Source organism: Saimiri boliviensis, chromosome 15, assembly GCF_048565385.1.
Source record: "Saimiri boliviensis isolate mSaiBol1 chromosome 15, mSaiBol1.pri, whole genome shotgun sequence".
In the NCBI taxonomy this organism is placed as follows: Eukaryota; Metazoa; Chordata; class Mammalia; order Primates; family Cebidae; genus Saimiri; species Saimiri boliviensis.
The window spans coordinates 39,641,543-39,655,194 of record NC_133463.1 but is presented as its reverse complement, the minus strand read 5'-3'; the positions used below and the strand labels follow the sequence as shown (position 1 = coordinate 39,655,194).

The 13,652-nt window shown below is 39.9% G+C and overlaps 1 protein-coding gene across 1 annotated transcript in view; it reads right to left on the bottom strand.

Moving 5' to 3' along the window:
- Nucleotides 1-8,613: 8,613 nt before the first annotated feature.
- CNGB3 (cyclic nucleotide gated channel subunit beta 3) overlaps nucleotides 8,614-13,652 on the bottom strand; it is a 147,871-nt gene continuing 142,832 nt past the window's right edge. Inside the window, exons 16-18 of the mRNA XM_003940502.4 lie at nucleotides 11,561-11,707; nucleotides 11,144-11,318; nucleotides 8,614-8,928 (exon numbers count right to left, since the gene is read on the bottom strand). Of these exons, the coding sequence (XP_003940551.1) occupies nucleotides 8,614-8,928; nucleotides 11,144-11,318; nucleotides 11,561-11,707 (637 nt within the window). The remainder of the gene's footprint in view (nucleotides 8,929-11,143; nucleotides 11,319-11,560; nucleotides 11,708-13,652) is intronic.

The window sequence follows — 13,652 nt, the reverse complement described above, 5'->3', positions numbered from 1 at the left end:
AGGCCCAGGCGGGTCGGTCACCTGAGGTCAGAAGTTCGAGATCAGCCTGACCAACATGGTGAAACCCTGTCTCTACTAAAAATACAAAAATTAGCTGGGCGTGGCGGTGCAAGCCTGTAATCCTAGCCTGTTGTGGGACTGAGACAGGAGAATCACTTGAACCAGGAGGCAGAGGTTGCAGTGAGCCAAATTCGTGCCACTGCACTCCAGCCTGGGTGATAGAGTGAGACTCTGTCTCAAAAAAAAAAAAATTATTCATTAACTGGGTGTCCTGTGTTTTACATGACAATTCTGTTTGCTAGATTGCAGCAATGGCCACAATCCCTTTCACTGCCTCTGGATCAACTCCTTTTGCAATGTGACTTTGCCGTCCCCTCCATTAAGAAGTGGATTTTATTTCTCTACCCCTTTTAATCTAGGCTGGTCTTGTGGCTGACAGAATGTGTAGATGTAATAATGTGTGAATTCTGAGCCCATGCCTCAAGAGCCTGGCTCACTTCCGCTTTCCTCTCAGAACTTCGTGCAGTTTCCACACCCAGTATACCCATTTTCAGGATGACAGACCATGTGGTTAGATACAAGTTGTCCCCTCTGAGACTGTCCTGAGACTGTTCCACATCAGCCAGCTCCCAGTCAATCCAGCACTGGCTATAGAGCATGAATTAGCTCAGCTAAGACCAGAAGAACCAGCTCAAATTGGCAATCTATAGAATCTAATAAATGTCTCATAAGCTAATAAATGATTATTTTAACTTACTAAGTTTTAGTTAGCAAAAGCAAATTAATGTAGTTTGGCAATGCAAAGTAGAGCTGGGCATTTTTAAGACCAGAGAACAGCTTATAGGTTGTGCTGAGTTTTGGGGGTCATAGATAAAAGTAATATAGAAGGTGATGTTGTCATCAGGTTTGAGCAAATAACACTTGGATGGCTTCAGTGAATCAGAGGAAATTGCTTGTTGAAATAAACACTTGTGCCCACAGGGCGAAAAAATTACTTCTTACAGAGATGTTTTCCTTCTTTAACTATTCAATGTTTAAAATATAGCACCTTTGCTGAGTGGCTTCTTCCTTCATTCTCTGCAGATCTTACCATGATATATCTCTTTTAACCAGCCCATGCTGCACTGTATTTCTGGCGATTAATTGTTGAGGTCAGATCTGGGCAGTGGTGGGGGAAGAATTTTCATATATAATATGTCTTCACTTGACATTAACCAATTTTACCATAGGCTGATTAGCATAAACAAGAGTTAAGTTCCCATGGTATATTTCTGGTCATGAAAACATCACCAAACTTCTAAATAAAGACCAAGACACCTATAATATTAAGCATTGAAATAAGTGTGAGCTATATATACATTTAGGAAAGATTAATTACAACAAGATAATTACTTACTCAATTATTCCAGTTCAGAGTCCCAGGTGACCAGAGACTATTCCAGTAGTGAAGGACATAGGTGAGAACCAACCTTGGACAGGATGCCATCCATTGTAGGCTGCACTCACACACACCCACACTCACTCTGACTGGGACCATTTAGACACAGCATCCCACCTAGCAGGCACTTCTTTGGGATATGGGAGAAAACTGGAGAAACCCACACAGTCATGGAAAGAATGTGCAAAATCCATGCAGATAGTGGCTGTAGTGAGGAATCTATTTTTTTCTCATTAATGTTATAACAAAACAACATTGTATATAATGACGGTAACTGAGAACCTGCTGTATCTGTAAATCACCAATTAATTAGTCAAATGATTGATGAACATGAGCTATAAGGAGTCCAATGAAGAGATATACATGGATTAGCAGTAGTAGGGGAAGAAAGAAGTAGGGAAAAGCTCACCCTTTATCTCTGGGGACCCCTGGATATCTGGGTTTTGACTCTTGGCCAAGATAAGGACAGTGAGAATAATGTGGTATTTAAAGTGCTAAACTCTGATGACTCCAAGAGTCAGTTTCTTCATTGAAGGTTTTCTAGTGATCTAACGGGTTAGGCAGCCTGTCTTTGATATGTGGCCAGAGGGGTATATGAAGCCCACTGTTGACTTTATAGCTTTGAGCTCTCTCAAAGCCCAGATTCCTTGCACAGATCTTGGTGGTTCCTCCCCGAGACAGAATCTGGTGAGATCCTTGCGTAACCACCTTGTGGAACTTGCTCATGGGATGTCTGTTAGACCCCCACTGCTTGCCTGTGCTCTTTTTCTCTTGCTGCATCATTTCCAAGGTTTTTACATAAAAGCCCCACGTGAATATGAGTATGCTCGGTGGAGTATAGTGAGTTCTTTTCAATATCCAGACGTGGGAAATCTTTGCATTCACAGTGCCTAGGGAAAGGGATGTCTCATTTTCCTCATCTAGAAAATGGTAAGGATGATAAAAATAATTACCTCATGGGGCTATTATGAAGATTAAATAAGCTAATAGAGGTACAACACTTATAGCAGTATCTTGTACACAGTAAATGCTGTATAAGTGCTAGCAATTATGATTTTGAGCCTTTCTAAACCTTAATGATATGGTTTGCCTGTGTCCCCACCCAAATCTCATCTTGAATTATAACTCCCACAATTCCCACATATCATGAGAGGAAGCTAGTTGGAGGTGATTGAATCATGGATGTGGGTCTTTTCTATGCTGTTCTCATGATAGTGAATAAGTCTCAGGAGATGTGATGGTTTTAAAAATGAGAGTTTCTCTTCACAAGCTCCCTCTTTGCCTGCTGCCATCCATGTAAGACGTGACTTGCTCCTCCTTGCCTTCTGCTATGATTATGAGGCCTCCCCAGCCATGTGGAACTCTAAGTTCATTAAACCTCTTTTTCTTCCTAGTCTTGTTTAAGTCTTTATCAGCAGCATGAAAACAGACTAAAACACTTAGCATGGAAGACTTCTTTTGCTTCCACTTTGTGTGTGTGCATATGTGTGTCCTTGATAAATGCTTCCTGTCTGCTCACTTATTATTAAGAAAAAAATTTTGTTTTAAAATAGCTAGTTCTCGGCCGGGCGCGGTGGCTCAAGCCTGTAATCCCAGCACTTTGGGAGGCTGAGGTGGGTGGATCACGAGGTCAAGAGATCGAGACCATCCTGGTCAACATGGTGAAACCCTGTCTCTACTAAAAATACAAAACATTAGCTGGGCACGGTGGCACGTGCCTGTAATCCCAGCTACTCAGGAGGCTGAGGCAGGAGAATTGCCTGAACCCGGGAGGTGGAGGTTGCGGTGAGCCGAGATCGCGTCATTGCACTCCAGCCTGGGTCACAAGAGCGAAACTCCGTCTCAAAAAAAAAAATAGCTAGTTCTTTCTTTCTTTCTTTCTTTCTTTCTTTCTTTCTTTCTTTCTTTTTTTTTTTTTTTTAAAGACAGAGCCTTGCTGTGTTGCACAGGCTGGAGTACAGTGGCGTGATCTTGGCTCACTGCCACCTCCAACTCCCAGGTTCAAGTGATTCTCCTGTCTCAGCCTCCCAAGTAGCTGGGGCTACAGGCTCCTGCCACCATGCCTGGCTAATTTTTATATTTTTAGTAGAGATGGGGTTTCACCATGTTGGCTAGGCTAGTCTCAAACTCCTGACCTCAGGTGATCCACTAGCCTCAGCCTCCCAGAGTGCTGGGATTACAGGTGTGAGCCACTGCGCCCGGCCAATAGCTGGTTCTTAATTTTTCATATAAATGGTTCACCCTGTGAGGCATATATTATTGAAAAGTAATTCACTGTCTGCAATTCAACATTTGAACTTTTATTGGGGCCCATGCAAATACTCTAGTTAGCATGTATTCAGGGTTATTAGCAACATGTGAGTCGTAGGATAACTATTTTGGCTTCTTGATGTTTGGCTTAGGTGAATGCTAGGTTTAGTTTGCATTTTGGAGAGCACACTGTTTAGCCAAAGAAGTGGGTGGGAGAAAGTGGTCCTGCAGAGAAGGATGTCAGTGCTAATCCACATCATGACAAGTGGAAACAGAACAGTATCATGAATCTAGATAGGTGGCAGTAGATAACATGCCCCTGGAGAGACTGGAATTAAGGTTAGGTGGAAATAAGGTTCTGCACCAGTAGCATTTGAAAGGCTTTATTGATAGCCAGAGACTTAGTGTTATTTGAAATTGAGTATAGAATATTGTAAGATAAAGAAATGCTGCTGTCTTGAGGAGATCCTGGTGAGGGAGAGAAAACCTTCCTGGGACCACTTTCTGAGAATTCATAAATCCTTAGTTGAGGATAGTGAAGACAGTGTAAAAGAAGACCAACAGGGCCTAAGCATTATAAAGCCATACTGTTTTCAGCAAAAACCTCAGCAGAAAGTATGAGGCCTGGCAGAGTGATAAAGGTAGAATCAGGGAGGCTGGGGCTGGCCCCAGCACTGGACAGAGGGGTTCCCACGTTTAATTTGAAGATCCGATTCACTCAGTTACTTTTTATCATGCACAGACAGCTATGCTATCCTAGAAAAGCAAAGCAAAGCAGCCAAACGTGGTGGCATGAGCCTGCAACCCCAGCTACTTGGGAGACTGAGGTAGAAGTTTGAGACAAGCCTGGGCAATAGAATGAGACCCTGTTTCGTAAACACAACACCTATGTTTAAACATTTTTTTAATTGGAAAATGCTTTTGAAATTCATAGGGAACCAGGCTGGGCAACAAAGCAAGACCCTGTCTCTACAAAAAATACAAAAATTAGCCAGCTGTGATGGCATGAGGCTGTAGTCTCAGTTAGTTACTTGAGAGGCTGAGGCAGGACGATTGCTCGAACCCAGGAGTTTGAGACCAGCCAGGGCAACATAGTGAGATCCTGTCTCTACAAAACGTTTTAAAAAACAGCCAGGTGTGATGGTACGTGGCTGTAGTTCCAATTACTTCAGAGGTTAAGGCTGAGGTAGGAGGATTGCCTGAGTCTGGGAATTTGAGCCTGCAGTGAGCTGTGATCATATCACTGCATTCCAGCCTGGGTAACAGAGCAAGATCCGATCCCAAGAAAGAAAGAGAGAGAGAAAGAGACAAAGAGAAAAAGGGAGAGAGGAAGGAAGGAAGGAAGGAAGGAAGGAAGGAAGGAAGGAAGGAAGGAAGGAAGGAAGGAAGGGAGGGAAGGAAGGAAGGAATCCATGGGAAAAAATGCCTCCCCTATGCATGTTTTGCCATATTCTAAACCCATCCCTCAAATATTTCATATCTTTAAGCACTGTAGGAAATTAATATTATCAGGAGTGGATTCTGTGCTCATGGCCTGTTTGGAAACTAGGAGATGATAACATTCTGGGGTTTTATGAAAAAGGAGAATGAATTTATTATAATTTGTTGAGAGGTGTGTGGTTGACATTTATGGAGGTTACAAATCAAAATTTCAACTACTGTTCAAGATTTAGTTTGGTTTTTTATTCTATTCAAGCCCCAGAACTTTGGAATGCCAAGGCAGGCAGAATAAAAAGACAGAGGAAGGAAGAATTTGCTCTCTTTGCCTGGTTGCTTATTCTGGGACATTAGTCTTCTCCTGCCTTAGGCTGGAACTTACACCATTAGCTCTCCTAATTCTCAGTCCTTTGGATCCAGACTAGAGCTACACCAATCGGCTCTAGCTAGACTAGAGCCAATTCCTAATAATGAATCTTATATATATATTATAAATAAATAAAAAACATGACAAATATCTCTAGATGATATATAATATTAAAAATATAATAAACCTCATACATTTGTAATATGATAGATATGTAAATATATATTTATATATGTAAATATACTTATTTTAAGGAATTGGCTCATGAAACTATTAAGGAAGATAAGTCTAATGATCTACCATCTACAAACTGGAGTCCCTAGAAAGCCAGTTGTATAATTTTAGTCTGAGTCTGAAGGCTGAGAACGAGAAGAACCAGCAGCCTAAGTTCTAGTGTGAATCCAATGGCCTGAGATAGATATATATCTCCTATTTTGTTTTCCCTCTGTAGAACTCTTAATACAGCCTCTGTGCAGGGAAGTAATAGGGTCAAAGTAGGGTTTTAGAAAGATCTTATTTTCCAAGAGCAAAGGGATTAAGAGGGCAGACCAGTGACCAGAGCAGACTATAGGTAAAAAGTACATGTTTATTTGCATTGAACAGAGAATATGCACTGGGCGTTAGCACTGGGACTGAAAAAAAGAAAAGGATAATTAGAAAGATTATAAAAGAAAAATAATTTGGTGGGACTATATAAACAATAGAAGAGTTCTTGAATTTTCTTAGATGTTAGTCTGATGGATTGGAAATAAATTGATATTATCTGAAACAGGATAGCTTGGGAGGGAAAATAAGTGCCAGGGAAAGAGCATAAATTGCAATGGTGTTATATTCTAATATCATTTGAATTAATTACGAGGTATAAAGGTATTGGGTTCAGGGGTTCAGTGGAGCCCTCAGCTCCCCTCAAAGGATATTTCTCCAAGGTTCTTGGTTTCCTGCTCTCTCAAGAATGAGAGAGGGGACCAGGTGCCCTCGCAAAGTAAACACTGGACCCCAGAGTTTTTGCAGAAAGTGAATTTATTTAGGTAGAGAAAGAGGGAAAAAAAAGAAGAGAGAAAACTTCCACGAAGAGTGCAGAAGGGGACTCCAGAGGGGAAATCCAGAAAAGGAAAGCTCCTCTCACACTGAGTGAGAGAATCCAGAAAGATGGAATCCAGCAGAGGAAAGATAGCTTCCTCATTGGGTAGAAGGGAATTGAGAGAGAGAGATGGAGTTTAGGAGGGGAAGACAGGCTTCCACCAGAGAGTGTTCGTGGAAGGGGATCCAAACATGGAGTCCGAAGGGGTGTGGAAGAAGGAGACTTTTAACCTGGGAGGAATCCCCACCTTCTCCAATACCTCTGGCTAATGAAAGGAGTTCCTTAGAACTTCTGCTGGAGTGATTGACTTTTTGACTCTTCCCGTGCCCATGAGAATTAAAACAGACTGTTAAATGTCCCAGATGGAGAGAGATGGGAGGTGGGCATGGCACTGGGAAGTTCTTGCCCTTAAAACTACGCCCCTTGTGGACCTGGAAAGAGAGCACATTCCTCAAGAGGAAAGCATATTGTTCCCAAGCTGAAGACTTTTGTCCTTTTCTTTTCCTGTTATCAGACTCTTCAGCCTTATTCTACCTTTTCTTTCTGGGTTTTTAAATCACTCATTTTATACACATTCACTCTGCATACAAACTCCCATTTCTCAAATAAGTGCTGTTTAACAATTTGCCTGTATTCCCTTAAATCCTGAAAAAACCAACCATCCTTTTGTAAAACTTGTCATATTTTGTGATACTCAAGCACTACATTCACAAACGGTGACTCTATCAGATGATACAGTTTGTTACAGTGATTGATTTGTACACGGTTTGCTAAATGCATCTATGTTGTAGGCTTTTCGGCTAATATAATTTGTTAAAACCCTCTCAGCAAAGTGCTGTTACAATGACCATCTTCAGGGACTTGGAAATAGCCTCATTATACAGAACTCGGTGTTATACACTAATGGCATGTATTAGAATGGAATTCTGTATGTATTATTACTTCTGACATCAGCCTGGCCTTTGTAGCCTCTTCACAGCATGTAACTTTGGTAATTATGCTAATGCTAGCTAATTCATGAGGACAACTTCCTAAAGTGCGCTTAATTAACTTGGAGATTTTGTAAACAGCTATACATGTAGGTTCCACAAATTATGGGGCTATGTAAATCTGACATGTGTACAGTCTGCCTTCCTAACCTCATCACTTTTTTTTTTTTTTTAACTAAACCTTAATTTTAAACAAGAAGTTCCAATCTGGTATCTATCTTTTCCAGCAAGTGCTTGAGGAAGATTCTAATTAGCATCATTTTAGCCTGTATCCTTCAGTCCAAGTCCCGTGAGCCAGATGAGTTTGGTAGATTGGTGTCTTTTAAGTTGGTTAGAAGAGAAAATATTGAAGTTTATTTCTTTAGCAAAGGGTACAATATTTCCAATATGTTCCTGCAATGTGATTTTGCCAGTTTGCTAGTTCTGCCAACCAACATTGCTCTTCAGGGGACTGTTCTAAAAATCAGACTTCTCATTCAGAAAGCTTCATGATCTCTGCTTCCCTTCAGTTCAGCTGCTGGGGATTTTTTGATATTATAGTGACTCATCATCCTCATTTGAATGAACATCATCTGATTTTTGATCTATTGCATTAAAATCTCATAACCCTTACATGTAAGAGGTGAAGTTCATAAACCTAGAACAATTAGCCAGGCTTAACAGTGCCATAACAGAAATTAAACACGATAAAAATTAAGAGAAAAGGTTAGTGAATCACATCACAGGCAAGAGTAAGCTAGTAAAAATGGAAGGAAGAAAAATATCATCAGGAAAGAATCAAAGGAAAAGAAAATTTACTACATACAATTAGAAGATGTAGCAATTGCATAAAGTTAATGACAGTGGAGAATAGGGATGGTTTTTTAATAATCTTCTTATTACCACTGCATGAAATCACACTCTCAGATAAGTCCTAGAAACTAAGCTAGGGATTTGCCTTTGGTTTCCCAAGGGTCCCAGCAAGGTCGTTTCCCCTCATTAATTGAAGTTACAATCCTAGGTAAAATCTCTTCGGGAACTAGCTATATCACATCTAAAGATAATAAAACATTTATTGCTTAGCCTTTTCTTTGACTTCAATAGTAAGAACCTCTTCTCCGCCCTCAGCAGAAGGAGCCATGCTGATGATGAGTGATTGACGGGAAGTTCCTCTGGGTAAAACTGTCGTTCTCACTGACTGGGGCTCTTCCCCCACTGCAACAGGACTTGCTGTACATTCAGGCCTGTCCAGTGGCTTCTCTGCTGGCTCTCTTCCTTTATCTTCATTTTCTTTTCCTTTATCTTCATTTTCTTTTCGTTTATCTTCATTTTCTTTTTGTTTATCTTCATTTTCTTTTTCCTCTCTTCCTTCAGAATTTTCTTTTTCCTGGAAGGAGCAATTACAAAGAACTGGTGTTCAAATTATAACTGAAAACATTGGATTGGATTTTGATTAGCAGGCAATGGCTAAGATCACCACCAAGACAGACTGTCTGAATTAAGTGCATCCAGGAATCATGTCTGCTTTGCTTCTGTCTATCATTTGACTAAGTTTCTGGTGTGCTAGAGAATGGAGCTGTTGCATACTCATGGTGTTAGTCTGAATTGAATTTTTTTTGTCTCTGCCAAAAAATTCCCTTCCTATTGGTCCTTATACTCTGAATTAGACTCAGTGCTCAGGACTCTGTTTTTGCTTTTTAAATATTTACTTACTCTGTAGAGATAAAATTTTAAATATTTATTTTTGATAAAAAAGTATTAACTAATACTATATAAAATTACTGTAGAAAGTAGAATTTTCCTGTTGCATAAGCTCATGGGAGAAGCTCAGGAAAAAACTTATCCCTTTCCTAGTACAATCTTTTCCATTTGTCCCACAGGTGCTTGACCTGTCATGTTTGAATCTATTGTGTTTAGCACTAGCTGTAGAAATTTCATAGCAAAAGGTACACTGTGCTCTTTACTGGTAATGCTTGGGATCAATTTGAGAAAGGCTTGCCCAGGATATAAATGTGCGCTGATAAAGCTGAGATTCTTTACACATTTACTTATATATTTCTTTACTCCCATACATTTTAATGCAAATTACTATTTCTATGCTGATGCAAATAAAGCATTTGGTTTATGCTGGATCCCTAAATTTCAACACAGTGTTGTGTGTGTGGGAAAGGAAAAGGCAAGGTTTAGTCTTTTGTATATGGCTGACTTTATAATATGTGCTTTACTCATTTTCTGAAAGGTCCACAGCTACCCGTTTCTACAGTTTTAGACATAACACAATGACTAGGTTCAGAAAACCTGAATCCCACTCTGTCTGTTTCTCGGTATCTGCCCTCATAGACTAATTATGAGAATCAAAGAAATATGGAAAACAAAACAAAAAAAGAGAAAATAACATTTGATTTCTTTACATTTCTAGGAATCAAAAGGCAGCTTGGTATAGACCTGTGAGTCTGAACACCTGAGTGATAGCTTTCTGCTTTGTAACTAATTACGATCTTATCCAAATTCCTTGATCTGGGTTTCAGTTTCTTCATCTATAACATGAAAAGCTTAAATGAAATTTATCAAGTTATTTCTGGCTTTAAACATTTGTGATTTAAGTAATTGAATATTTGTGAAAATGTTGATAAAATGGGTTATTTATTTATATATCCATATGTCTCTCTCTCTCTCCATATATATATATATATATATATATATATATATATATATATACAGTTGATTCTTATTATTCATGTAGTTTTGTTCTATAAAGTTTCCACAAACAGCAAATTAGCAAATACTGAACCATTGCTCCTGGGGGAAATACAGCATTAGGTTCTTAGGAGCTTCCAACCATAACATTTTTCTCAATTGGTCAATATATAACTTTCTTTCATGTGTGTTTTTGTTTAGCGATACCCTGTTAATTTGATCAAGTAATTCATTTGATGTATTATTGGCTCATTATATTGAACTCATGGAATCAGCACTGTAATTCCTGAATGAAGTTTATCTAACATATTCATTTTCTCTGGAAGGCACATCACAGCATTTTGGCACTTAGGAACACTAGACAGTATTTAGGACTATACTTGGGGACTATTTTTAACAGCAAAATCAAACACACGCAAAAAGCACAAAAATGTGAAACCCATGGCACCAGAAGGGTCACTCATTTATAGTATAAGAGCTGAAACAAGAAAGGGAGTGCCTCTTTGTTCAACCTCAGCTGAAAATGTATGCACTGGGCAACTTCAACGTTTTGCCATCCTGTACTTGCTCTTGTCCACAAACGACCACAAAGTCACCATGAGTATCAATTTTAAGTTACAAATAAGTTATAGTAAGTAGAATCACAAATATAGAGTTTGTGAATAATCTATGAAAAATGAGAGTAAACTGTATTTATAAATACATGTATGTTAAGGCCATCTATAAACATCATGTAATTGACCAGTTTAAATAATAATGTGCTATATATAAAGCAGAAATTATTAGTATTAGATTAGTCCAAATTGTCTCAGTGTCTGAAATGGAATTAAGAGTAGGAGTTTGTGTGGATATGCTTAGTCTGGGGCCTTCTCCATGACAGCCCTCCATTCCCTCTGCCTTATTACCTGAGCTGTTTGTTCTCGCTTCAATTTGAGTAGTCTTGCAAGACTTGCTTTTCCTGTGCCTCCTAGGAGAGTTTTAAACAGTTTGGGTGTCTCTTCTTTTGGTGGGAAGAGGAAGGCAAGATTTTTTCTTGGAGGGGTTGCTTCTGCAGCCTTAGCCTTCTGCTTTAAAAGCACTCTGTGGGTAGGAGAGAAAAGCTGTTTTAGGTAACTCTGTGAGAGTTCTGGCAAAATCTACCAGAAAAACTGTAATTTCTCCTAACCTGTGAAGTTTCAGTGGGTACCTACATTAACCGTTGTTTATTAAGCATATCTCATTGTGATGAAGTTTATCACAGTCATAATACAGTTCTCCTTATCTCAGAGTTTAAAAAGTAAAATCAACTGCATTCATCTCTAACGGGGTTTTAAAGGATGTACCTGGCTTTCTTCATGAGGATCCTTTCAGAATCTGGATAATGCACTAGAATTTCTTGAAGAGTCTTTTTGTCTAGAGTTAAAAGATTGGCAAACCCATGGGCCACAACATTGGCTGTTCGACGGTTTCCTCCTCCTGCTGCTAGAAGGCTGTAAGAGAGAAAAGTGAGTCTTTGGCGCTAGTTTCACTTTTCCTCCACTGAAATTTCTTTTAAAAAATAGCAAGTATTATATGTACTTATACTGCTTCAGAAATCATTCCCTAGAGGTGAGGGTCCAGGTGATTGTGTGGAGAGTGTCAAGATGTGGCAACAGAAATGGCTCAGTTTTCAAAACATTTTGTCTCTAACTCTCACCTCTAGGTTCCACAAATCAAGGACTTGTGGTTGTCGGCAACCTGTCAGATCCTTCATCCTAGATTCCAGAAATGCAGAATCCTTTTGGACTGGGTATCCCTCATTTGCTCCTTCAGATTTACTTTTTTTTTTTTTTTTTTTTGAGACAGGGTTTCACCATGTTGGTCAGGCTGGTCTTGGACTCCCAACCTTAGGTGATCTGCCCGCCTCAGCCTCCAAAGTGCTTGGATTATAGGCGTGAGCCACTGCACCCGGCCTCAGATTTACTTTTCACCTCTTCCTATGCTCCTTTGTTTCCTGGGAAGCTGACCTCTGTAGGCTTGCCCTCTGACGTTGCTTGGGCTCAGCCATTGGAAAAGACAAATAGGGAATCAGAAAGCCGGAAGGGAGTAGGGTCAGAGCATTTATCTCTATGTCAACCTTTAGTTTAGCAGTGGCTGGAATTCTCTACCAAAATCTAGAGCTCCTGACACATGGATGTCTTCTAGAAGTGCAATTCCCACCACTGTTGCTGAGTTCTGGCAATGATGCTCTCGTTTTTTCCTGTTCAGGCCTCACTATAGTAACAGTTCCTTTCCTTCTGCTAAATTTGAGATGCATTGCCACCTTTTGTTGGTGTGGTAGTGCGTTTTCACCCTGCTATAAAGATACACGTGAGACTGGATAATTTATAAACAAAGGAGGTTTAATTAACTCAGTTCTGCATCACCGGGGAGGCCTCAGGAAACTCACGGTCGTGGTGGAAGGTGAAGGGAAGCAAGGCACATCTTACATGGCAGCAGGAGAGAGAGAGAGCAAAGACGGAAGTGCCAGACTTTAAAACCACCAGCTTTCCTGGAAACTCGCTCATTATCATGATAATAATGATAACCGTGGGTGGAAACTGCCCTCATAATCCAGTTGCCTCCTACCACGTCCCTCCCTCAACATGTGGGGATTACAATTTGACGTGAGATTTTGATGGGGACAGAGCCAAACCATGTCAGTTGGGTACCATTAGACTTTTTGTCACTTCTGTCAGCAATCCCTTTATTAAAGTTTACTCAATTGCCTCACTTGAGTGTGTCTGTTTCCCACCTGGGCTCTGACTGATAGAGCAATCAGCATCAAATGTGAAAGCCAGCTCTTGATGATACCCTGGTCACCTCAGATGAATCCAATCTTGCCTTCTGCTGTACTCCAAGATCATCTTGTTTCTCAATGTTATAAGCTGCTCTGTAATACAGTCCTTCACATACATCTCCCCACCTAGAATGCCAGGGAATTGTGGGCTTTATGTCTTGGAGGGATACAGAAGAGCATTTTGCATTTGAGAAATAAGCAACGAAGAGTGGGGGGATAAACAAACACAGAAATGAATAAGATAAATGAATAAAACGTCTATCATTACCAATGATCTGAGAAAGAAGGGTTGGTCTGTAAAAATAGAACAAAAAAAACCACATTTCAAATGTTTGAAAAAGACACTATAGGGTCTGCATTGAGAGGATAACACAATAGATTGAACCCCTTGGATTTAATCTGTTGGAAATTGAGAAAGAATGATCACATTAACAAAAACAGTCTCTACAGGTGGAGAAGACAGAGAAAACACTCTGACCTCTGGAAGAAAAGAGATTTGAGAAGCTGCATGGGCCCTGTGCCTGAAGATTTATGTTACACAGTATGAACAGCTCCTACTGTTGTTGCAGAAAAGGGGGCATTCCAGTTAGCTGTTAATTGTTAAAAAAACTAACGTA